The following is a 27,701-nucleotide window of genomic DNA, read 5'->3' as shown; positions in this document are numbered from 1 at the left end:
GGCATGGAACTCCATTCATTCCTATGGGCCTTTTAGGAATTCTCAGATTGGGTAATGCAAATCCAAGGGTGCTGGGGGCATAAGGCCCCCTTTGATATACCTCCCCCCCAATAAAAAATTGTGCACATGTAAAGTTCAGATATGCCCTGTGGGCATGTGTGTGCTATATGGCACTTTTAAAAATGCATTTCTAATGCATTTTTAAAATTGCACATTGTTACCTCCAAATTGGATTTGGTGGTAATTTAATTTCCTAAATGCTGAGTTAGCATTTAGGAAATGCATGATACAAGTGCATAGGAAATCGCAAATAGGAAATCCCTATTTGCGATTTCCTATTTAGGGAATCGCAATATGCAATTCCCTATTCGGATTCGCAATTTTAGGGAATCCCAAAAAATGCGATCTCCCTAAAATTGCACTGCAATGCCTTTCATACACAGTGAAAGGCAATTCTGCATTCGCAAAGGGTAGAATCTTGCGAGTCACACTGTTTGCGAATCCAAAATATCTTGATACCTCTGGCCCAATCTGCTTTGGCCCCAGACAGACTCAACTCATCAAAGGGCAAACCCATGAGGACATTTTGTACATCCAGAGAGAAGCCAGATCCTCTCAACCAAGCGTGTCTTCTTGAGGCAACTGAAGTCCCCATTGCTCTAGCCACTAAATCAGTGCTTTCCAACTCTAACTGTATGCCTTGCTGAGCTGCAGCTTGACCATCATTCATAAGCTCATAAAATGCCCTTGAACATCCTCAGGCAACTTTGTGATGCCTGCCTTAGCCACATCCATCAGGGCATGTATATACCTTTGAAACAAGCAAGTAGCATTAGTGGACTTTAGTGCCACACTGCCTGATGAAAACACTTCCCTGAATGATTGCTCCATCTTTTTGGACTCCCTATCTACTGGTGAAGATGGAAAAGACCCAGGAGCCACATTTGAGGAACACAAAGCCTGCACTACCAAACTTTTAGGTGACAGATGTACTGACAAAAAGGACAGATCACGTGGAACCGATTTATACCTCCTAGCTATCTGTCTGGAAACAGCAGGATTCGTCACAAGCTTCTGCCAAACATCCAAAACTTGCTCTGTTATAGATTATTAAAAGGCAACAAAGGTTCTGAAGATGGTGAAGAAGAGTAAAGCTCCTCAGTCAAAAGATTTGACTTAAATTCTGTGGAAAGCAAACGGTATTCCAACATTTCTGCTGCCTTTTGTTATGACCGAATAGTAGGAGGCAAACTCTGGGGGTGGAATACCTTTGGGCAATAACTTCCATTAGGGGGAAGTGCCCAAACCACTTGCATCTTCAAACCCTTCAGAATCTGGAATTATTGACACAATCTCACTCTCTTCCAGTTCTGGAAGATCCTTTTCCCTAAAGAAATAACTTCCTTCTTCAGTAAGCCTTTGGGCCTCTCTTCTTGACCTGTGACATGGAGCTGGTATCGGCGCCGGAGAACCTAATAGTTACACTGGATAAGTGAAATGTGGCACCAGAGACAAAGCATTAAATGTCAGGATGGAGCAAGCCGGAGCCACTCGGCTTCGGCTATAATTCAGTAGGCAGAACAGCCAGAGGAGAAGTGGGTCTTCCTAGCAGGATCCAGTCTCAGCGCTCGAGCCGGCCAGGAAACCTGGCCCATCTTTATAATGGGCAAAATGGCACCTGTTAATATGTTGCCTGAAGGCCCCAAAAAAAAGACAGTTGACCCACAGGGTCCACAGGCATACCAGGTAGAGTCATTGCCCTAATGAAAATGCTTTTCATAGCACTTAAAAATGGGAAGGATCTCCCCCTGGAGCAGAAAGGCTGAACATGCCTGCTCCTGCTGAGTCTCTGGATTCAAGACCGGCAATGCTTCCTGCACGCCAGGTGTAGTTGGTTGTAGCACCAGATCCAAAGGTGACGCCAGGGAACGACACCATAGGTGGCACAGGAGTGGCTTCCTAATACCCATCACCACCAATCATCTGAAGCTGGCTGAGAAGACACTGACCTTTGAAGAATGCCGTCAAGAACTGTGACAATGACGCTGCTTCTTCTTGTACTTCGTTGCTGACCTCAATGAATAAGGAGATGGAGACTTGGCTCGAGGTTGTGACTTTCAACAACCTCTTTTCTCCTGTTTTACCCTTGCCATAAATTTTTTTGCTTCACTTTCCTTCAAAGCCACAGGGCTCATTTTTTGAAGAACAGGCATCCACATCATGTTCTGATCGAAGACACCAAAGGCAAGTATAATGAGGGTCAGTATTTGACATCTGACCCTCACAGTCCTTACAGGGCTTGAACCCTGCCTTCCACAGAACCGACACTGTATTAAAAAAGTGCAACAATTTCAAATAGACTTTGACCACTACTAATGGAGAGCCAACAGAAACAGTTATGCGTCGAAGGGAAGGAAAAAAACGGAACTGACATTAGCACACCGACAAGTGTTTCTTATGGCCCCAGAGACATCATGTGAGGTTGCAGGCAGAGCCATGGGCATTGCTGTCGCGTAGGTTCTCATCATCCTAATGAGACTACTGAATTTGGGCGGCAGAATCACCTGAATTATAGGATACTGAGTACAATACAATACCATGTGATGCCTGTCGGCCTAATCCGGGTTTTCCGGCCAACTAGTAGTGCCTCATCTCCACCAAAAACAGGGATTATTGTGGCAACTGGGCGCATGAGGACTCCTCAGGGGAATCCTGGTCAATCAGATCTCATCCCTTTCTCTCAGATACATTCACACAGGCAAAGACAAACAGAAACAGAGTATAGTTCAATAAGGTTTATTTAAGTAACTACATCTTAGATAAAATGGTATGTACTGCGAAAACTAGGATGATAAAGCACACTAGAAGCAAATTTGTGACAAGGAGAGTGAAACACAGAAACAGTCCCACCATACGGTCACTAGGAATATATATATTGTTATTACCTAAGCTATGTTAGAGCACAGTGTGATAAGCCCTAATCCGCCATTCAGGTTTCCCCCCGCAGGAAGACATCATACCCCCATACCTGAACAATGAAGCCTGGTGTCTAGGAAGACACCATCCCCATATAGGCCAGAGATTCTGTAGTCTAAGGAAGCAGCTGTAGCAAAGATACTCAGCATTCAGCATGCGGTTGTGGTCATCTGGCTGGAATCTCCCTCTAATGTGCATGGGGCACAGAAGTGTTTTTAAAATAAAAACAATTGATGTTTTAGGAAAACGTCCCGACGTAAGGATGTGCATGTTTCTGTGAATGTCAGAGACACAGCATACCACTTTTGCCGGCAACCCTATCTGACTGCAGCCTTGAGGAAAGTACAAAGTGAAATGAATGCAGTGCTAAGAACGTAATGCTTTCCTAGGCGAACAAACAGATAGAGAAAATAAAACAACACCGCAAATGTGGCTAATGCTAGAAACAAAAAGCAATGGTGAATAAAATGTAACTGGGCTTAAGTGCACAACGGCAGGCCTAGTTTGCTAAAATAAAGTGTCTAAAACATGACTAAAATAGCTATACAACACTGTGACGTCCTCGTCGATGAGGGAGAGCTCTAAAGAAAAGTTTAGGTGGAATGCTGGAGCATTGGGGATATTCAAAAGATGAAGAATCCACATTTAGATGTACCCATCAGAATCTAGGATGTTATCAACACTGCAAGGCCAGACAACTATGCCTTATCCTATATGAAAAACATAGTGTACTTTGACATTGTGGCTATGGTTGACATCATGCACAGGTTTCTATAATTTCAAGGCCATACAGAGAACAAGGTTAACATCAACAACTTACAAACCATTGTGTAGCAGTGTGACTCCAGCATCTGGTAAAACATTAACATGTAGTAAAATGTATGTTAGACTCATGGGAGAATGTGGAAGGTGACCTACGTGCATAGAAGACAAAATGGGTTAGTGAAATCATGTTAAACTTTTCTAATTTCCTGCTATCCCAAAAACTAAATGTAAGAGACTTAAAGGAATTACAGGCCAATTTATGTAATTGTTCCATTTAGTAGTGCACCACAAACTAGTGAGTAAACTGCAAAGAATGACTGGTCGCATTAGTTGTGGAAGAATTTAAGAACTGTTTAGTGAAAGAACTTAACACGGGACAGTGTTAAATAAAGTAGGATATCAATACTGACATTACTGGAAAGACTTACAAATGTTCTTCAGAAGGAAACTGATAGATATCTGTAGAAAAGAAATTAGAGGACAAAATTGTGGATGGAAGTTTAAAAAAAAAAAAAAAAAAAGCAGAACTACAAAACCATGAACCAGTTGTTTGTCAGCACAAGTCTCATGTTGGACTGATGCACACAGCATGAGATTACTCCGAGATAAATAGCATAAAGCAACTACAACATATCAAACTAAAATATCAGCACAACATGCCTTAGTTGCTAGTGATAAACTGTCTGTCTCAAGATGGGCCAGAACCTCAAACTAAACATCTTCATAATCCATGAGGGATACGGCCCCATCATACAAGTGGCCCCTTTCCAGACCTGAAATTAATAGGTCCAAAAACACCAGATCTGCACCCAGTTAAACTGTGGAAAGGACCAAGCCAGAGGAAAAGGCCAAAATGCCACTGGTGTGTTGAAAAGGTCACAGCTGGCCTAAAAGAGAATAGTAATGCATACCTGCCTTGAGTAGGCACAGCTCATGTGTGAGCCAATTTGTAAACAGATTTCATGACATAGGGAACATTCCTGTTACGAGAGCAGAAAAGATATTACAAACAAAGTGGCATCAGGCTATCTTTTTAAAGAATTAAAAATGACCCTGGCAAGGCTCATCTTGTGTGATCACCCATCAGCGAACTTTCCTGGGACAAGGACTCTACAAGTTAACCAAACATAACAATGGTTCAGCAGATTGCCTTACACTCTTCCCGAAGATTTTAGACATCACTGGAGTTTGTTTTATGTCTCATCTTTAGTTTGTGCTTGAAAGTCCTTGATCGCTGATTTCTGGAACAACATATCACGCAGCACCAATTTATAATGATACAATGGTTGGGTTATTGGGGGGGGGGGGGAGGAGTGAGTGAGTGAGTGTGTGTGTGCGCACAAAGAGTTCATACCCCCACTTTTTGCCTGTCAGTATGTTTTGATTGTGTTTACTTGGATCCTGCTAACCAGGACCCCAGTGACTGTGCTCTCTCCCTCTAAATTTGGTTGCTGGGGCTTCACATACCCCACATTTGGAATACTGGTGCCCCCTTATAAGTCCCTAGTATATGATGCCCGAGTACCCAGCGCACTGGGGCATCAGGGGTTCCCCTTGGGCTACAGCATATATTATGCCGCCCATGTAAAATGCATCTGCAGGCTTGCCATTGCAGCCTGACTGGAAAGGTGCATGCACCCTTTCACTTCAGGTCACTGCACTAGGTCACTGTAAGACACCCCTATGGCAGGCCCTTCTAGCCCAGAGGGCAGGGTGCAGGTACCTGTGTGTGAGGGCACCCCTGCAGAAGAAAAGGTGCCCCTATGAACTCCGGCTCCATTTTCCTGGACTTCCTAAGTGCGGACTTCCTTACGCACATGAAAGAAACACACAGTGTTACCATAATAAAGTACCTTTATTTTTGTAACAAAAATACCAAAATACTATATAGGGAATACCCCAACTGGAGGTAAGTAGACACACTATTATATGTACATTAGAAGTCAGGAATTAGCATAAAATGCAATAGAAAACAGTGAAAGCAATAGACAATACTGAAGGCCTGGGGGGGACACCAAACCATAAACTAAGAAAGTGGAATGCGAAAGCCAAGCCCCCACCCAACGAAGTGGAATCAGTAGAGGGGAGCTGGAGGAACTAGTAAACATACAAGGTAAGTACCAGAGTGCCCACCAGTGACCAGGTGAAGAGAGGTAAGTACCTGGTTCTCCCCAACCCCACCAAAAGGACTTCAAAAAAGGATAATGCAAGACTCGGACAAGTCTGCAAGAAACCAAAGGTGGATCCTGGAAGAGGAAGACCTAGAAAGGATGGGGGCCAAGTCTAGTTCATGTTGGAGTGTCTGTGGTGGCAGGAGCCACTACCCACCTGTCTTTGGATGCAGGACAAGATCGACGATGGACGAAGACGGTCAGCAGTGCAGCACTGGAGCAGGTGAAGAGTTCCTGAAGTGATGCAGTCGACGTCCCACGCTGGAAGGAGTATTGCAGTCAGTCAGTGGTGTGGACGAACCCCCAGCAAGCCTTGGCAAAGGCAAATGCTGTTGAAGTAGAAATGCGGGGCTGCCGGCGACCAGCAAGGTCCTGAGGACTCAGCCCATGGAGGGGAGTCCCAGGTGACCCTCAACAGTGAGGAGAGTCACAGGAAGAGGAGATAGCCCCCACAGGCTATCCACAGGCAGCAAGCACAGGAGACCCGGTAAGGCCCTCTCAGCACACTTTGGAAGAAGTGCCACATCGCAGGAGAAGCACGCAGGGGGCTGTGCATCACAGGGAAGAGTGCTGGGGGCTGGGGCTACACAGAGCCTAAACATTCCTTGGAGGAGATGTCAACAAGCATTGGTAGCTGCTAGAGATGCAGTGCACAGGGGTACTCCTCTGCATGGAGAGGCAAGGACTTACCGTCTCCCAAGTTGGACAGCTGGTAGAGAGGTCCAAGTGGCCCAACCAAGACCACCTGTGATGCAGGATCCACGCAGCTCTGGAGGAGAGGAGATGCACGCAGCCGGTCGTTATTGTAGTTGGGGCCTGCAGGTGCAGGGGAGTAACTCCTTCACTCCCAGGGAGATTACTTCTTGCTTCTTGTGCAGGCTGAAGACTCATCGCCCTCAGAGGATGCACAGCTGGGTAAATGTTGCAGTTGTTGGAAGGAGCCGGAGAAACAATGTTGTCGATGTAGCTGCAGATTGTAGGTTCCTGTGAAGTCCAGTTGTGGTTCCAGTGGCCAGAATTCAAAGTAAATGTTGCAGAAGAGTCCTGCTGGAATCTTGCACACCGAATCGTAGGACCCACCCAAGAGAGAGACCCAAGAGGGAGACCCTGAATAGCCCTGGAAGGGGGAGTGGTCACCTAGCAAGGTGACTACCTATCAGGAGGGGGCTGTGACATCACCTGCCTGACTTGGTCACTCAGATGCTCCCAGAGGCCTCTGCCGACCTTGGATCCGAGATGGCAGAATCAAGTGGCCACCTGGAGGATCTCTGGGAACCACCCCTGGGGTGGTGATTGACAGGGGAGTGGTTACTCCCCTTTCCATTGTCCAGTTTTGCCCCAGTACAGGGACTGGAGTTACCTGGACTGGTGCAGACCGGTTTATGCAAGGAAGGGCACCAAGTGTGCCCTTCAAAGCAGACTAGTGGCTTGGAGAGGCTACCCTTCCCAAGGAATGTAACACCTATTTTAAAGGGAAAGGGTTACCTCCTTCTCCCACAGCAGCGTGGACTACCCGGACAACCCCAGAAAGCTTGTAGGAGCAATGCTGGAGGTCCTCTAAGGAGCCCCCCGAGTGCATGGAATCATACAGCCAATACTGGCAACAGTATTGGGGTATGATTCCAACGTGTGATACCAAACATGCCCAGATGGCTAGACAGGAATCTGCCCCCCTACCAGGAGGTGTGAACTCTCCCAGGTGTGGGAAACAAAGGCCTGCCTGGGTGGATGGCTAGTGAAGTGAAACATCAGAGTGGTGAGTTTCAAAGGTCTCTTCCCCTCTGATATGCATGTAGCTTCCTCCCAGAGACGAACAATTCCAACGCACTACCCCAGGCACACTTGCATCCCGGCCATGGTAGAAAATTAGGAGGTCTACTAGGCTACTAGCACCCACACCTCTAATTTCCTTAAATTTAGGATTTAACGGGCTCCCCTAGCACCAGGACCTCAGATCTGATTGACTTGCAAAAAAGGACAAAGAAGAAACTGGATCTGAGACCTCAGGTCCTGCCCAAAGGAAAGGAGCAAAAGACTATAACTGTGGTAATCACCCTGCAACTGTACAACTGCAAGTCGTCCTAGACCAGAGATTTTACATCCCCTTTCTCACCAGCACCATCTAAGAAGCAAACCCAACACCTGTGTTAAGCACCAGGGACAGCCAGCACTACTCTGCAGCCGGGCCCTATGAGCCACATAAAATTCAAGTGACTGTCCAAGCTTAGTCCAGGGACCCAAATGACCTTAACCTTCAGTGGTTTCCACTGAACTCTACCTGCAAGTGACCAATTGTCACTAGCACATTTCCTGTTTGACCGCAACATTAAACTTTTGCAAGATTGAAATGCACTGATTTAAGTTTCCTTTAAAAATCTATAACTCTGGTTACACTCATCAGATTGTCTTAATTTTGGTGACTAAAATTATATTAAAATCTGCTTTTTTTATAAAGTGGTGTTGAATTTCCTTCGAGTTGTGTCAATTACTTATGGTTTAAGTGGGTACTCTCAAATTTTTAACAAGTGTTCCTCTTTAAAGCCTGACTGCTCTGTGCCATACTACCAGACCTGAGCTAGGGATTTACTAGTGTGAATTCAAAAGACCTATTTGGTGAAATGTTAAGGTACTGCATAGTGAAGTCTAACCTGCCTCATTGCATAATACCCCACTTTTCTTCAGGTACCTTCCTTTTTAGTAGAGCTGTTCTCCATCACTTTCACCGCCCAGTCAAGACGATCATTCTCTTGACCATTCAATTTGCTATCATCCCCTACCTAGATATTCAACCATTATGAAATCTTGGAACGGTTACACAGTGTTTTCCAACAGCTTAGCCCGCCGACGGACATCCAAAAGCAGTTCTCTCTGACTGCATTCTCCTTTTGATGTAATTTGGTCGAATCTCAGTGATATATGTATCTCTGTTTTGCCTTACTCCCAAAAGAATGGGAGATCATGGCTTTTCATCCGGTTCAGCAAGCATCTACAATAAGTGTGATCTGTTGTTCTAATAATGGCCTCTTCGATGAGCTTACAAGAAATCCATAAGTCAACAAATTGTGTTCTACCATGGCATAGTCAGCTCCTAACTGATTAAATGTATGGTCAGATTCACTGTCATTATTGAGTTTGGAGCCCAATTCAGGATCACTGCTTATGTGCAAAATAATACCTTCTCTGGCCCAATTTGTCAACCTTTTGTTTAGTTTTCCTAGGGTGGGTTCTTCATCAAGCCCCATAGTGGTCACATCGCAGTGGTGCCTCTAGTGCACCTAGATGGGTGGTCCAGCTCCTTTGATGCAGTCCTTCAATTCATGCTGCCTATGTGCCACAGCCTCTCCCTCTGAAAAAAATAAATGCTGGTGATTCTAGTTGTACCATGGCAATTTCCTGCCTCTAACATGTGGTTTACACCTTGCCAATAAATGGTTACTGTCTTCTTTTGAGCCTAGTTTATCTGCAGTGCCAGTCCTGTTGACACTGGGGTAGGTGCCATTTTGTTTCCTCACATAAGCAAGGATATGGAGAAGTAGTGACTCTCTTGGAATCAACTCACTGGCCATTTTGAATCATATCTGAGAATATCACTTTGTTGCTCAACTTGCTTCTGCCTCTTGAAATGCCATTCTAAGCCACTTTTATTTCTGGGAATAGGCTGTGATAACCTTAGGAGTGGAGTTAGCTCACCAGTCTTAAAAAGAAATCCCTTTGACTTATCCTAATTCTCAATAAATTCAAGTATGCATGGGTTTTTGAATAAAAGTAAACACATTCTTCCATGATTTTTAAAATCACATATTTTACATGTGAAGCTATCAATTTTGTAAAGTGAAGAGATGGTGACTTGTGTCAGCCAGTAATCTTATGACTTCTTTTGTCTTGCTTGAGAGTTGGTGTTACTATCTTTATGTTGACTTACTAATAACCTTCCTCCTTTTCAATCTGTTTCTCATTCAACTAATCACATTCTATTTGATTTCAATTATTCCTCCTTCAATGGTTTCCTATTCTTAGTTAGAATTTTTTATCAATGTTATTTTAAATATTTGCATCTGCGTGCCCACGATGATCTCTTAATCTTTTTTACTTCTTTATACAATGCCAGCCTCCTTTTAGTCAACTGCTCATAAAACAACTTCCCATGTTCTTTCTTGTCCTGTTCTGTCTCCAGTGGTAATGGTTTCACTCATTTAGACATTTAGCTGTTATTATCTGGAAATCTTTGGAACTTGTAACTAGTCTTTCATTCACCTTGTATGTGTAGATATATTGCTTGCTACAGCTATTGCTTTCTACGCTCTGATTATGTGTTGAAAGGGATTATTGAAATAGAACTTGTCATTTGTACTGTGCACGTCTATGGAAGTTGCATACAAACTACCTATTTAATGTAATTTGTATATTGCGGACTGCAAACTTCATTTCCCAGAGATAATTATGTTGTACTGAGGATCGTGTTGTCAGGTTACACTTAGGGAAGAAGCCAGCTGAACAGTACACGGCTTAGAATGTGGTATAGGCAGCAAAAGAGGCGATGCCAGTTTATGGTCTGGAACAAATCAGGAAGGAGACAGATAACTTGGTGCTGATGCAACACTGGAGGATTTAATGATAAAATTTTAAAAAATTTACATTTTAAAAAGAAAACTGTCATACATTCGAAACTGAAACTTCCCATTTGCAGTTCAGTAAGAATCGCAACTTGGAATTTGCAATATCTAATGTTGATAAATCTGGCGCAATATACCAAGTGGGTAATTCTTACGTATCAGGCGGAACTGCATTACTAAGGACGGCTGCTTTGAGAACTCAAAGGTGCTTAAAATCAAACCCAGATGTATAGGATATTTAAATAAATTATTGGAGAATTCGAAGAAAAGGACTTTGTTTCCCCCCAAAACGGCACACCTTACGCAGAAAGAGAAAAGAAAGACTCAAAACTGAACATCTACAAGTATGCCTTCTGTCCACACAATGATTTTAAGAAAACAAACCAGAACTGGCACATCCTCAAGTCCATGGTACGTCCAATGGAAAAACTGTTTGCTTAGCCCTGATATTAGCGATATCACCTCCATTATAATGCAACATATGTAATCTAAGGGATTTTATGCCTATTTGGACATCTCTGCCAGGAATACTAACCAGGATGTCAAAGTAAGGATCTACCAACATATATTTAGACTTCAATGTAAAGTGCTGCTTTTCTTAAAACACTTTCTGCAACTGGTGCATTTAGAAGAACCAGTGAAATGGATAATTTCAAATGACATAAAACAGAACCCAAGAAGTGGGGGTGTGGAGAACAATCATCTTAAAAAATAAGCCACATTAGTAGTACAGCAAAACAAAAAAACACAGAAAATGGCCTGAACCAAGCTTCTGAACTAGATAATGTTTACTACAAAAAAAAAACATCCTAGATCCTTACTTTCTGCTTTCACAAACCTGCAACTGAAGCTGGTTCAAGTGGAAGCATATTATAAATCGAATACGCAGGAGATCCCACAGTATAGTGTAATAACACTATGTTTCTGAAAGCCACACATTTGCTTCTATAACACCATAATCACTCTCCAAACAGAGTTGTTTTATGGAGATAAATTATGAACCGCAGAATAATGGATACAAGAAAATGCAAATTAATGGAACACAGCTATCTACATTTAATAAGCCAACAGTGAGCTGTCCAAACGTACCAGAATAAACAAGGCTCAATTTTAATAAGGCAGAACAGGAGCGGAGGAGAAAGAAAGTCACTGGAATCTAGGACTATATGATGTATCGCCATCCGAAAGTTGTAGGAATAAGAATAGAAGGAACAGCATAAAGTCACTTCAACATGAAACAACACACTCACTTCCCCGTGACCAACAGACAAAAGTGCAAGTCGTTGGCTTGTGCTGCAATGAAGAAAGGCGCAGGAAATGGGCCTGTTTTCATCGAACAAAAATACATTAATTTACATTCAAATGTTACCATCATCATGGTTCAATTAATTTCAATTTCGTGTCATCCTACCTCACACATCTGTAGCTGAAAAAACCTCCTCTCTTTCTCCATTTCTTCTGCAATTTCTGCCCCACTTATTTCTGTGCGGATCATTCCATGTAGCTTGGCATGTTCTTTTTTTTCCTTTTCGATTTTAGTACTTAAGGAAAAAAAAACAAGAAGAATGGCAAAGTTAGGAATTACCACCTGAATATACGTTCATCTGTGTATCACACACAAGCTGCTTAATTCTATTAAAATAAAACTAAACATAAGTTCTTTCTGGATTACCACACCAGGAAGTAGATCCTGCACCCACCATAAAGCTAAAACAATTTTAACTGGTTATTTGAAAAAAGAACAATACTACTATATTTTTTGTGTGCAGTGTTCTGGGTGTGGTCATAGAACCACATTACCAGGCTACAACTATAGGCAGCTTTTCTGAAGAAGTCCTTATGAAAAGATCTGTAGAGACTGTAACATGGTTCTGGGCACATTATACTGTTACAGTAATACTGCCAAGATGTTTGCAGATAAAGTGTCAAAAAAGCAAGTTTCAAGTGAAATAAAGTATGAGTTCACTAATAGCCGTTTTCTATGAAACTACGGGAATATAATGAGGCAATGCAGCTTAGAAAAATACACACTAACCATGGAACCTGTCTACTTTAACCAACACAGCATTTTCAAGTTAGAAAAGATTTTACAGCTTAACCCATTTCGATTCTGTTCACTTAATGTTATTAAAGTAACTGGCGATGAGAAAAAATGTAACTTTATAAATGAACACTATGCATAAAACAAGAGGCTGAGAGACACTGATTGGACTAATGTTATATTTTTAATTATGAACATGTAAGTTATTCATCAGTGTAATTGACTTAAGCACCTTCTGGCTTGATTCACAAAAGCATATAAGAGTACAGAAAGGTGCAATACAGGAATTCTCTTTAAAGTACGCATAAATTCCTTTGTGAATTGTCCTAAAATGTCCAACTCCCGGTCAATGCAAAAAGGACAGACAGTCCTTTCTATCTGTGCTGTGCATCAATCAATCACTCACTCAATCAATCAATCAATCAACCAGTATTCGTAGAGCGTTTTATTATCACCCTTGAGGGTATCTTGGTGCTGGGGATTGCGAAGTCTCAGTTTAAGAGCTAGGTCTCTAGTTTCCTTCTGAAGTTCACAAAGGAGCGTGCTGTTCATAGTTGGAGGGGCTGGTCGTTCCAGGTCTTGGCAACGAGGTAGGAGAAGGAACGCCACAGCTGCAGCTGCCACAGATGCAGGATGTGTGTGTGAGGGCCAGGGAGGTGGAGCACAGGTGCCTGTCGGGTGATGAAAGTTCATGCAGTGATTGATGTATGCTGGTCCTTGATCGTGTAAGGCTTTGTAAGGGTGCTCTTGAAGATCTTGAACTGGCATCTCTTCTGGATGGGGAGTCAGTTGAGGTTTCTGAGGTATGGGGTGATGTTGGTTAATTTGGGAAGGTCTAGGGTGAGTCTGGCTGCTGTGTTTTGCATGGTCTGGAGTCTCTTGAGGAGCTGAGTGGAGATGCCAGAGTAGAGTGCGCTGCAGTAGTCCACGCAACTGCTGGCAAGGGCCTGGTTAGTGGTGTTTCTGGTGTTGACTGGGATGCATCTGAAGATTTTGCAGACCATGCAGAGGGTGTGGAAGCAACTGCGTTGATTTGTCACATCATGGTGAGTTTGCCGAGGCTGCATGTGTGGTCTGTTGGAGCAGGTGTAGGTCTGAGCTCAGACGGCCACCAGCTGTTGTTCCATATGGATGTGTTTCTCCCGAATGTCAGTAGTTTAATCTTGTCCAAATTGAGGTAAAGGCAGTTGGTTCTCATCCAGTTGGATACACTGACCATGGTGTCGCAGAAGTTTGTTCTGGTGGTCGTGGTCTACAGAGAGCGAGAGGATCAGTTGTGTTTCGTATGCACAGGAAATGATGTTGAGTCTGTACGATCTAATGATGTCAGCAAGTGTTGAACAGGCTGGGGCTGAGAGATAAACCTTTGAGTACACCGCAGTTGATGTTTCTTGTTCGGAGGTGAAGGGAGATAGGCAGATTCACTGCATACATCCTGTAAGGAAGGAGGAAATCCGCTTGAGGGCGTTCCCTTGGATGACTATGCTGTTGAGTCTGTTGATGAGGTTGTGGTGGGATACAGTGTTGAATGCTGCTGAAAGGTTGAGGAGGATTAGGGCTGTAGTCTCCCACCGATCGAGAAGGGTCCTGATGTCATCAGTGGGTGCGATAAGTGCGGTCTCTGTGCTATGGTTGTCGCTGAATCCTTATTGGGAGGTGTCAAGCAAAGTTGCTTTTTTCCAGGTATTTGGTGAGCTGTTGGTTGAGGACTTTCTCAAGAACTTTGGCAGGGTATGGGAGCAGAGAGATTGGTTGATAATTTTTGAGTTTGCTGGGGTTGGTTGAAGTTTTCTTTAGGAGGGGTCTGACCTCTGCGTGTTTCCATCTGTCAGGGAAGACTGCCATGGTGATGGAGGCTTTGAGGATGCTGGTGAGTTCCATGCAGAATTACTCGTTTCAGAGGTTTAAAAAATGGTGGGGGTAGGAGTTGATGGGTGCTCCAGAGCAGGTGGAAGACATGATGGCCGTGGCGGTCTGTGTGGTGAGCATAGTCCACGTAGTGATTACTTGGTTGGTGTGCGTGGGTTGGCCGAGGCCATTGAGGTTGAGATCTGTGTGTTGGGGTTGAAGTTGTTGTAGATGGTGGCTATCTTGCTGTGAAAATAGTTTGAGAGGGTCTCCTTAATGCGCCTGGTGGTAGTTGTCTACAGCTGCTGGGTAGGCAGTTCTGTCAGAGGGGTTCCTGATGGAGCACCATTACTCTCTAGTTGATAGCAGTTGTGCTTGCTGGTTCTGAGCTCTGGTGTGTATCAGCTGGATAGTCTTGAGGGGTGCGCCCTCTCCCAAGGACCTTTTTGGGCAGATTGTTTAGTGCTCTCTGGACTCCATATAGGTGGTTAAGCCAACTACGACCCATACCTAGTAACCTTGCTGTTAAGGATTGCTTTAAGTCTTGTTTTTTCATCTCTACCATCGCATTTCCCTTGGGATGATAGGGAGATGAGAAATGGAGATGGACACCCATTATTGCCATGGTGTCCCTGAATGCCCTTGAGGCAAAAGCAGGGCCTTGGTATGAATGGAATGCCGCAACTGCATATATCCCGATGAAGACTTGCAACTCTTTAATAACAGTTTGAGCATCAACTGATCGGTGTGGTTATACCCATACAAATCTGGAGCAAGAATCAACAGCGACTAAAATGTATTTGTATGCATAGTTAGGGGAACACAATGATTGAGGTACACAAATTGTAGTGGTTTGTTGGAAATTGGGAGGGGTGTCTCTGGTTGGCATTTCGCGGTGGACTCTACTTGTTGTCAGATGGCACAACAAAGGACATACTGTCTGGTCTGTTTGTACAGACCTGGCCACCAATAGAATTTTTCTAATAATTACATTGTAGCCGCCACACCTGCATGAGCAGAAGAAACCCCTTCATCCACTGCCTTTATTAGATCCAATCTTTGGTATTGGTTGGAGATCATACAATTACCCATCCCTGTATAGATGGGAATGTAACATTTTGAGAACTTAGATGGTAGGAATATTTGTCAGGATATGCCTTTGCCAAAGGTATGCTGTCAGCCAAAGCTTTCACAGCAGCCAGTGTTTCATCATCAAACCTCGTCCTAGAGCAAGTAATCGCACTAACAGAAGCCGTGGCTATTGCTGACTTGGCTGCTTCCTCAACTGAAGTGTTTCCTGCAACGTGTATTCCTATACGTTGATGGCCCACTGTACGTACTACATGGGTAATTGGTTGCATCTCCTTTAGACCGGCTACCTTGGTGCTCCTTTTTGAATCTCTGAACCCATTCTGGTGCCAGTAATACAGGCACTCATTAAATGACTGGACATGATTATACAAATCACAGACAATGAGTGTTAGAAGTTTGGGGTCCATATTTTCCAGTGCCAACAATAGAGCCTTAAGCTCTGCCAACTGTGCAGTGCACTCCCCAAAGGTCTGCAGGTATGTGTTTGGGGGGTGGAATTTGCTGTCCCGCATGAATCTGCTCACAGCCACAGAGTATTTCTGTCTGGTGCCTATCGCTGGTTGTGCTGAACCATCAGTGTAAATAATCATTTGATATTGATGAAGAGGCAAAATGTTTATATGTGTTGTGGATTCAAGTTCATATTGAAGGAACTCTTGGGACTGAAGTTTTGGATCAAAAATGAAATCAACATCAGTGACAGTCAGAGAGGTGGCCAATTAGATCCAACGTCTAACACTTTTGCATTTTGAACCCTGGCTTTTGTCACAGCCTCTAAAGCTGGTACTTGGGTGGCGAAAACAATGCGTTTCCAATGGGTCAGAGGTCCCTCTTTTATGACAGCCATCTGAATAGGAGTCAGAATTTTCTCGGTGGGAGAAAAGCTTTGTTCAGCTGTTGAATAGAAATGTGATTTGTATGCTATGGGGATGGTATCACCTTCACTTAATGTTACATAGATGAATTCAATGACACCAGCAATTACTCTGATGACCAAGTCTTGTTTTGTTATCCCGTGTATGTAGATGTTTTGATTCAAGTCTATCCTGCTGCAATGCTCTGAGAATGCATGTGTTCAACAGTCCAATATTTACCTGAAATGTCTGGACGTATCAAGTCATAAAGTAATTTTATGCATTGTGCATAGTCTGGGATATACGTTCTGCCAAAAATGAAAAAGCCCAACATTGATTGTTGCTTTTTGACAGTATTCGGTGATTGTAATTGTGCACACTCTTCTAGATAGTGGGGCACCTCTTTACTTCGTCTGATAACTTTATGCCAAAAATAGGACATTGAGAAAGAAAATTTTTGTTTCCTTGAAATTTAAGTTGTAACCTATTTCAGTGAAAACCACCAAAATGCTGTCCACCCATCTTAGGTGTGTGACCAGGTCGTCATCTGTTAGGTTAATGTCCTCTACATAGGACAACACCTCAGGTTCAAAGTCGTGTAATATCAATCTCCCACATGCTGAGAACAGTCCAGGACTATTCTTATGACCTTGTGGAAGTCGGCAACAATTTTCTTTGCGAGACGAGCGCACTAAAGGCAGTCAGATCTCTGCTTTCAGGCGCTACATTTTGGCAGAAAAAAAAGTTGGAAATATCCAAGGTTGTTATGATTTTTTTGCGCACTAAATTGTTGATGAGTGCTGTGTTTGTTTTGTATAGCAAATGTGTGTGTGCGACTGTTTAAATGTCTGTAGTCTAAGACTATGCTACATGAAAGATCCGGCTTAGCTACGGGGAACAAAGGGTTATTCACTGGTGGTAGACAGTGTTTTAGGACACCCTGGTACTCAGGTTGTCTGAGTATCTCTCGCACTGGTGCTTTACCTCATGTTTAATGGGGTATTGTGGTTGCGGTTTTGATCTAATCAGTATTATACGGTAGGGATAGTCTTTATCCCATCCTACATGATTGCGATACAGCATCGGGGCTTGTGCCAATGCCCAATCTATTGCATAAGCCTGTCATAATTCTTTAGGAACAAGGACAGAGAAATATGGCATAATGATATCCCTACCTAGTGGGAGTTTATCGACAAATTCTGGTGGCCAACCCTTTTCTGTCAATAGAATGTCATAACATAACGTTAGTGTTTCCCAGAATATAACTTTATTTGGGTGCTCTCTGGCTCCCTCAATTTGTATTTTCACTTTGTAAGTTCTATCTGGGGGGGCAGGAAGACATGCATGTCTGCAGTTTTGACTTCTAAAAAGTTGTTAGTTACTGTCACATCCAGAAGCTCTTGAAGAGTCCGGCGAACTATTGTAATCGCTGCTGCGCGGACTATCCGAGTCAGTGCTCATGTCCTGTTCTTCCCTAAAGTTCTTGTTACATGTGCCATTTCAAGCCAAAATTGCTGCCACTTTTTTTCTTTTAAATTGTGGTTTCTGTTAGGGAGGTTTCTCTCCCTTTTTATGGAAGGTTCAGATGATCATTGTGAATCTTTTCTCTGTTTTTACCTACTCATTCCGTTGTTCGTAACGCCCACCTCTCTCACTGCGTTTATCCAACGAGTCCTGAAAGGAACAAGATTGGTGTGTATCGATTTATTGTTATCTACCGGGAGTTTTAAACTATACCTATTTCTAAGATTATAACGTTTCTCTTAGGTCTCAGATCACAGAGATTCTCCTCTTTGTTTTATTTTATCTTTATTTTCTTTTTGTTTATCCCAGCATTTTTTAGATCTCTCAGCTGCTTGCTTGGTAGAATACTTATTGGATTTACCTTCTAATTGTGGTTTACCTGGTCTAGCTCCCAGACTATCCAGACCTATACTGCTATACGTCTTGGCTATAATCTTGGCAACTCACGTTATTGATCCTGAATAGGAACATCCCGGAGCCACAGGCGTACTGCCAATGTTACTGCTTCCCCTTTAAGGTTATTTAATATCATCGAGGCTACTGTGGCAAAGTTGCCCATTAAATGCATCCCCAGATCTGGGGCCGGGGCAGCCCCATATTCATCCTGAATTTGTTTTAGCACTTCCAGAAGATTCACAAGTGTCGGTGTACCATGTGCGGTAGTGTAGAGTGCAGCAAACACTGCACCCCAAGTGGTTCAGTTGTCTACTGAGGAAACCATGCCAAATGACAAGCACATTTTGAGAATTCTATGTTTATCTTGTGGTTTTGTATGGCGAAACACTGCCTCCAAAGCAGTAATTTTTTGTGCTAACCAAAACGGAATCTCTTCAGGTTTGGTGGGTACTTTACCCGTAACTGAAAGCACAGTAGCAGGATTAATGTCTAATGTGGTGACATCTGGTTGCGCTGGAGCAGCCCTTGCTGGTGCGGTGTTCAAAGTCTGCATTACAAAATGTATTAATCGTCTATATATTTCAACTAAATTAATGCGTAGGCAGCATATGTCTGCTAACGCCACTGTGTCTATATTTGGATGCGGTGTATTGGCCAATTATGGCCATGTAGGTCTGTCATTACTTAAAGGACCTGGTCTTACATTCCGTGGAACGTGTGGTAGGGTGCCATCAAGCCAATTTTGGTTTTCTTGATAAGACCGTGGTATTTCTAAATACAAGTATGGTATCTATTGTGCGGGTGCATTTAATGGAGTGTAATCGGGAAATGTATGTGTGTTCCCACCTGCTGCTGAAAAGGTGACCCAAGGGTAACACATTTCTGTTCTGTACACGTTGTGAGGCTCAACGACAAATGTAAACTCTCCTGCCTCTTCTGTGAGGCCATTATTTCTTAAGTGTGTTGTGAGGGGGAGTCTCATGTTTGCTGCAGATAACGACCCTGTTTTGGGCTTCCATTATTTAAAAAGGAATTGAACTGTTCAGAGATAGAAACACAAATTGGCGAGTTCCTTTTAAAGGTTCAGGCTTGAACAACCTATAGCATCCAATAGGTACTACCTACCCGTGTAAGGTGATTAGGGTGCCTTTTTCTCGTAATGAGACTGAGATACTTGGGAGATCAGTAAAGTCAGTGCTTAACCACCGAGCATGAGGGACTCAGTATGATCCCACACCTTGTGCCAGCTTTCAGCCTTACCCTTCCAGCTAGCTAGCAGCACCTTACCAGTACCAGAGGTAAAAGTGATTTATGGCAGCTACTGCTTGACACACTAAGACTCCCCACGAAGTCGTGGCAGAACAGATCATACCCTTTCTCTCAGTTATACAAGTCTCATACATGCAAAGACAAACAGAAGCAAGATTTGGTTCAATAGATTTTATTGAAGCAACTGTGTTCTATGTAAAAAAGCATGAATTGCGATTATGAGGATAATGAAATACAACACAACACTATTATAGCAGTGACCAGGAAAGTGAAACATAGGAAGAGTCCCACCATATTGTCACAATAATGTATCTAATATCCCTACCTACACTACTAAGTTTCTACATGAGAGTGAAAAGCAGTGATAGCCCTAATCCACCCATCAAGTCCCGGGAAGGAAGCCCAATCCCCATACCTGTATTCAGAGGTAAAGAAGAGGTCTGTTAGTCTGCTGAGAGCCCTCCTACATAGACAAAGAGGAAGCATGGAGTTTCAGCAGAAACTGAGACGAACTGCAGCATGAGATAGCAGGCTGGCTGGAATGTTACCTCTAAGGTGCTGGGGGCAGCATGTTTTATAATACATGTTGTTCTGAGAACTGCCCTGATGTGACAACACCTATTTTTCTGTGAAGGATAGACATTGTACTCTCTGGACAGGCAATACCCGGTAAACTATTGTGTGCAGCCTTGGAGTGAGCACAGGATGTTGTGCAAAGAATTGAATAACAAATTCTGCATGGAAGGGCAACTGATAAAAATAATAAAACACTGCCACTAAAGCCTTGCTGAAATAATAAGAGGAATAAAATGACAAGTGAGTAGGTGAGAGGGCAAAGGCCTCAGATCCAAGCTAAAATAAATGTGCCTACCTAAATGCTAAAATAACCTTCACAACAAGTTTCTCTTCATTTTTGTGAATACTTACAGATTCAGAGGAAGTGGAGGAAATGCATATGCATAAGTCTCGACCAATTTATCAAAAAGGCGCCCCTCCCCCCCAATGATCCTGGAAGAAAGTGCCTGCTGGCAAAGCACCAGCATTTTCAGCTACTAACAATCAGATCCAGATTTGGTTTGGCCCAGCAATGCAATGTGCTTGTCTGCTTGATTAAATTTAGCTCCCACTCATGGTACCAGATTAAGATTCATATTCTTTTATTCACCCATAAAAGTGCACACATCTGATAATACCGGAGTCAGATAATCACACAATATAAGTTAGTAGATACATATTATCACATATGCAATACTAAAAATCATAAAATTAGAAAACAATACTCATAAAACATAGCTAGTCGAAATGAAATGATTAATATAAACCACTCGAAGTGTATAGTGCTTCGTGATCTACTCTCAGAAAAGAGAGTACATAAAATCAACATTCCGCATCCGCTAGTTGTTGAAGGTAGTACAAGGCTGGTCTACACTGCTGAAAAATTATGCATCTTAATAAATGGAATTAAAAGTTGTTTTGTAGATTTTATACAAAATGTACAAAAAAAGAAACTGATTGAGAGGACTTATCACAGGGACAAGCATTAACATTTTTTGGTAACTCAGGGGTAAATGGATAATGGTATCAGCCCTAAAGTAGAATAGTAAAGATCTTTCCCAACAACCTTGAGCTCTTAACAAATAGTGTCCCAGATCACTTGCAGGGCTCAAATGCAACTAAGCTGAGATTGTTATGTTATGTTATGGTATTTGTATAGCACATGGCTACCCGAAGGCCTCCCAGCAATAGAGGACAGCTCTCCAGAATAGAAGGGTGCATGGCAAAGCATATTAAAACAGCCAGGTTTTTAATATTTTCCGAAAATTCAGTTCATGACTAGTAGCCTGAAGACTTTGGGGGAGGGAATTCCACAATTTGGCACCAAGATAAGCCATTGTGGAGCCTCCCCATCTGGATTTGTTTTACTCTAGGTACTGTGGGAAGAGCTGCTGAGGTGGACCTGAGTTTTCTGGTTGGAGTATAAAAAGATGCAAGAGTCCTTAAGTGACTGGGATCTCTGTTGTGTAATGGTCTGTGCATACAGCACAGGGTTTTAAACACTATGCGCTGTTCCAATGGAAGCCAGTGGAGGTCAACGAGGGCAGTTTTAACCGGGATATGCCTCAGAGTGTCTAAAAGGAGCTGGGCCGCAGCATTTTGCATTACTTGTAGCTTACTTTTGACGTATCTTGGGGAACCAAGCAGAAGTCTATTTCCATAGTCCAATCTAGGGATAATGAGAGCCTGAACGATGAGTCTTTTTGCCAGAAACGGAAGTATGGAAAAAATGTTCCTCAAAAGCCTCATTATACTAAAACATGTAGCAGAGATTTTCTTGGCTTGGTATTCCAGAGTAAGTTGAGGGTCGAGCCCAACCCCTAAACTTTTGACATACTTTTAGGAGCAGGCAACTCCCCCAAAGAACTCAGCAGCCTAGGATTTACACCCAGATGTGAGTTATGCCCTAGTATCATTACTTCAGTTTTGTCTTTGTTTAATTGAAGCATACTAGCATTCATCCATCTAGATACTGCCTGTAAACAACGAGGCAAAAGGCAGTCATCAGAATCTGAATTAGAGGAGAACGAGACCACCAACTGGGTATCGTCAGCATAGGAAACCAAAGAAATCCCAAATGACTCCACTATCTGAGCCAGTGGAGCCATGTATATATTAAATAATGTGGGACTAAGGGAGAAGGCATGTGGCACCCCACAGCTACATTTAAATTCCCTGGAAAGAAATGAACAGTCAAGAACCTGAAATGTTCTTCCCTTCAGAAATGAGGATAGCCAATTAAGTGCATTTCCCTCAATTCCAATCTCTTTCATCCTCTGACACAGCAGATGGTGATCTACTGTGTCAAATGCCGTGCTGAGGTCCAGGAGTATGATCGCCGTAAGACGACCCTGATCCATGTGCTTCCTGGCCTCTTCCATAACAGTGATTAGAGCAGATTTCGTATTGAATAAGGGCCTGAAACCCATTTGGGTAGGGTGAAGGATATTGTTATCCTCTAAATATGAGGATAGTTGGGTATTGATATATTTGTCTAATATTTTGGAGGGGGAGGGAAGTAGTGAGATGGGTCTATATTTACTGATGCAGCCAGGTTTGCTTTTTTCAGCAAAGGTCTGATTATTGTGTGTTTCCATTGATCAGGGACAATGCTTCTAGATATGGAAAGATTTATCAGGTCCGTCAGAACAGGAATGATAACTGAGCCCAATAGGGCAATATCGATGGGGGGGCAGGGTCCAAGGGGGATCCAGACTATGGAGCTGACAAAGAAGTAGCAACCTGATCCTGTGAAACGAGAAAATTGTGAGAGGGAGGCAGCACAGCTGGAATGAAGATCTATCATATCCTCCGAGTGAGGCTCGTTAATTGAAAATCTTGAATAGATGTCTACAATTATTTTTTGAAAAAAGGAAGCTAAATTGTTACTGTCTTCTTGTGAGGCTTCAAATGAATTGCCCTCAGAGGGTGAGAGTAGGATTTATTTAAATATTGAAATATCACTTTAGAGGAGTTGGGAGATTTTTCAATCCTAGCAGCATAATAGGTACTTGGGGCTGATTTAATTTCTGCGTGGTAGAGTCTAATGGTCTTTCTATATTCTTCCTTTACAGCCAGGTCATAGGCTTTCCTCAACTTCTTTCTAAACATCTACATTTCCTTTTTAGAATTCGTAAGTGGAGCGTGAACCATGGGGCACCAGCTTTCCGACGGCTCCCCATTTTCTTGTTATATGGAAGTAAAGTATCTAGACCATCCTTGATCAATTCATTAAATGAGACTGTACTAATGTCGCTCTGTTTGTGTAAAAAAAAAAAAAAAAGACAGGTTTACGGTCTGTCAGGATGTGGTTCCAGTTGCTGGCAATAAGATTATGCCATCGCCTGGAGGGTTGACTTGATACCTGAGCAGGACTACAATTAGAGGGTATGGCTAGGTTTAATGAGATTAGGAAGTGGTCTGACCAGGCTAATGGGAGCGGAGGCTTAGAAACTAGGTCTACTAAATTGCTAAAAACTAAATCAATAGTATGTCCTTTCACATGAGTAGGGCTTCCATATCAGCCAGGAGACCTTTGGGTGGCGCGCTATCTAAAATGTCTACGTGTATGTTAAAGTCACCTAAAATAGTGAAGTTTTTTTTTTTTACATGACAAATCGGCCATTAGATCCGAGAGAATGTAAAAAACTGTCTGTTGGGCCAGGAGGACGATATACCAGAACTCCCGAAAGCATAAATTGGGGGTTTAGAGATAATGAAAAACAAATGCTTTCACAGTCGGATATCTGGAGAGGCCAAGCTGTGACCTTAATGGATTCCTTGGAATTAATGCCCATTCCTCCCCCTTTTGAGGTGGTTCTATCTGATCCTAGTATCTGATATCCTTGGGATAGTGCCAGATTGACATCCAGTAAAGATCACTCATGCAGCCATGTCTCAGTCAGAAAAAGGGCTATGGGAGAGACCTCACTTATTAGGAGATTGATATCGAATTTATGAGCTGGTAATGATCGACAGTTAACCAACACGAATACACTGCTGAAGTGTGTCTTAGATGGTGAGCCCACTGTTCCTTCAGTTTGAGGAGTCCACAGACAGGAGGAGCAGGACCACTTATAGTTACTCAGAACCGGGCAGTATTGGCAGCAATCAGATGGAGGTGGCCTGATCTGATGGAGTCTCTGATCTATAAAAGGGCCCCTTTATCTTGGCAGAACCAGGGGGTCCGGCCCCTGGTCGCATCCTGGCGCGGACAGGCGCATGCGGGCTTGCCTTAGGCGCACCTGCGGCGTGCCCGCAGCATCGCTCTATAAATGAGGGTCTGGTGAGGATCCAGCGGCAGCTAGACCGCCAACCTACCAAGATGGCGGGCAGTAAACGTGTCACCACCAAGGAGGAAGAATGGCAACCGCTATTGTGTCGGTACCTCCAATTGGCGTTGCACTAAGAAAACCCAGAGGGGGCCGGTAGAGATAAGGATGGTTAGCTTAAACTAATACAGAAGCTCGTAAGCAACTCACAAGTACCCAGGCCACTGAACACGGGCCTTAGGGTGAAGGTTAAAAGTATTAAAAACGTGTGGTAATGTTAAAAACAGTAAAAAACAGTAAAAAGGTAACAGAGTGAATCTATGTGCTCACCCACCTAATCAAGGAGAGGTCTGCTGTGCGCCCGCAGCATCGTTCTATAAATGAGGATCTGGTGAGGATCTAGCGACAGCTAGACTGCCAACCTACCAAGATGGCGGCCGGTAAACGTACCACCACCAAGGAGGAAGAATGGCGATCGCTATCGTGTCGGTACCTCCAATTGGCGTTGATCTAAGAAAACCCAGAGGGGGCCGGTAGAGGTAAGGATGGTTAGATTAAACTAATACAGAAGCTCGTAAGCAACTCACAAGTACCTGGGCCACTGAACACGGGCCTTAGGGTGAAGGTTAAAAGTATTAAAAATGTATGGTAACGTTAAAAACAGAAAAAACAATAAGAAGGGTAACATAGTGAATCTGTGTGCTCACCGACCTAATCAAGGAGAGGGTTTTTTGCATTCTATTGTGGACCTTTGTTTACAGGGATGGATTAGCAGCAACTTTCACAGTCTCTTTTCTAATTAACCTGCTAGAACAGGGCTTGTCAAAAAAAGGAGGCAGCCCTATTGCTTTTAAGGTTTTTTCTCATATGCTAGCCAGGGAATACTAAAGATGAGACAGAAGGTTTTGGAATTGTCTCCAACTGAAATTGAGGGCTTTCTGAGATGAGAATTTGTTCAAAATTCAAGTACTAAATAGTACTAGCTCAGCAAAACAGAACTATTTGGGCAACCAGGGTGTGGATAATGGCACAGTTCCCTCTTCATTTTTCTAAATACTTATAGAATCAGAGGAAATGGAAGAACTGTGGAGGTATAAGACCCTGACTAGTTTATCAAAAAGCATTCCCTTTAACCCTGGAAGAAAGTGTCTGCTGGCAAGGTACAGGGATTCCCAGCTGTTAGCAATCAGAACCACCAGTTCTGGTTTACTGTAGCAATGAAATATGCTGTCCCATTGGATTTTACTTAGCTCCCACTCACTGCATCACATTCAGATTCAAATTCCTTTGTTCGGATGCAAGAGAACCCATAAAAGTATACACATCTGATAAAACGGGAGTCAGAATAATCATCCAACATAAATCAAATAGATACATAATATCACATAATCAGTACAAAAAAACTAAAATTATAAAGTACTCACAAAACAAAGCAAGACGAAAAGAAATTCTAGGCAAACTTTAATAATAGCTTGATTCAATGCCACTTCCTTGATGTGCCAAACAAATATCCACAAAAAGTAAAGGACTAGCACTAATAAGATCCTCTATCTAACTCATGCCCAGTTCTTCGTGGCATACAAAATGAAAAGTGGATGGAGGGACTGACAGAACCTTTCTGCTGAAGTGGGTTTCCTCCACCTGGACAGCGGCACAGATAGTGAGTGATACTTTAAATCTAAGCTCGGTTGCCACAGGTACATACTGTGTTTTATAACTCTACAATAGCGGAAGAAGTACATTCCCCCCAGGAGGCTGCAGGAGGTTAAGAAGAAAGACAATTGCTCTAGATAGTTTTAGCCTACAGAGTGCAATATCAGGTATCCTTGTGCCTGAGGAATCAAAACAGATCCAGAGATACGAAAAAGTGTTAGTATTATCTATGCGTTTATTGCCACCTGCGAGAGTGGGAACTCAAATTCGTTTTGGGCCACAAGCCATAACGTGCGACTTCGAGAAATATGTAAGTAAATCTAAGCCAGTCATAAACTGGGTAAAAGAAGAAACTAACAAACGCAAAGCAATGGAATATGGGCCATCAACATTGCACTGTCTGAACAGAGCAGCGTGGGGATATGTATCTCATCGACCCTACGAACATTAGGGCTGAGAATATAAATAGCGACTTAGCTTGTTAATTTAAAGTATGAAAAGAAGAAGTTCTAAAACATTCCCTTGGCTTACACTGCAGGAAATTTCAAATGCACTAGAAAGTTCACCATTTACTCCATAGCTTATTCTAGTTTTCGTATTCTCATTCAGGGTTGCTCAAAACGTTCACAAGGGTCTCATCCAGTCCAATGGTCAAAAGAAACCTTCACAGCTTTCAACGAGTCAAAGAATGTGGACAGATCCTTAAAGACAAGATAAAGCAGCGTTTAGCAATTATGTACTTGACAAAAAGTAAGTTAAGACTCAAACATTGCTTTATTGCCCCCTCACGATTCCTACAGCCATATTAACAGCTATGTAGAATAGTTGTTTCCTGTGGCTCAGTATTGTAAGTTGACTCCCTAATATTTTTACAGAAGTGTTGATGGCTGAGACTGAAAAATAGCAGCTAGGGTTGGATCGCTGTCCAATTTTGAATTTTGGGACAATGACCAACGATTACCAAAAACTTGGTGGAGAGATGCATGGAAGGTTATTCAAACTGTTGGTCAGTTGGGGAACCTAGAGATTCACAATGCAATTTATTAGGCCAATAGGGACTCCAGTCTGGCTCTGGTGCTTTCTCACTCTGCTGGATAGACTCAACAACTTCACACCGTGAAAATGATAGACCCACTTGAGTGCTGAAGGTGAGAGAAGATTGTTTACTAAGAGAGTAAAAAGAGTATGTTCTGGAGAAGTGAGACTCCAGGCTGTGCTGGAAATATGACAACTATTTGGAGTAACAATATAGCCTAGAGTTCAAATGAAAGTTACCGTTGTCCAGAAAGACTTAGAGTTCTTCATGTGTGCTGCTTGTGTTAGTTTTTCCCATTGCTGGGTGGTGACCTCACTCCACCTCTTAGTAACAACAGCTTTATAGTGCTTTTCCATGGCAGCTACTTTGACTGGATCTCTAAGACTAGCGGTAAGAGCCAAGCGCAGCTGTCGGCTGGCTCTCGAACATTAATTATTAGACCACCTTGGTATAGCATTACTGATCCTGACTGGTTTTAAAAAGGCAAAGGACAAAGGTCAACAAAAGAACAGGCAACTGACTACCTCCCTTCCCCCTCCTCCGAACAGCGCTGAACAACACCTTCCTGATATCTCTTATTTAAAGATTCAAGAAATTGAGTTGGGTTTGGTGGGCTCCATAGCAGCCTAGGGCCATC

General features: G+C 42.9%; 1 protein-coding gene across 6 annotated transcripts in view; it reads right to left on the bottom strand.

Annotated features, from left to right (window-relative positions):
- The window catches only part of ASAP2 (ArfGAP with SH3 domain, ankyrin repeat and PH domain 2), a 916,066-nt gene that overhangs the window by 639,100 nt on the left and 249,265 nt on the right, over window positions 1-27,701 (bottom strand). For all 6 annotated transcript variants that reach the window (XM_069235900.1, XM_069235899.1, XM_069235896.1 and 3 more), the window contains exon 6: window positions 11,937-12,066. In XM_069235900.1, the coding sequence (XP_069092001.1) occupies window positions 11,937-12,066 (130 nt within the window). The remainder of the gene's footprint in view (window positions 1-11,936; window positions 12,067-27,701) is intronic.

Source organism: Pleurodeles waltl, chromosome 5 (assembly GCF_031143425.1).
Source record: "Pleurodeles waltl isolate 20211129_DDA chromosome 5, aPleWal1.hap1.20221129, whole genome shotgun sequence".
Classification (NCBI taxonomy): domain Eukaryota; kingdom Metazoa; phylum Chordata; class Amphibia; order Caudata; family Salamandridae; genus Pleurodeles; species Pleurodeles waltl.
The sequence above is the reverse complement of the archived record's forward strand: the minus strand, read 5'-3'. Positions and strand labels throughout refer to the sequence as shown.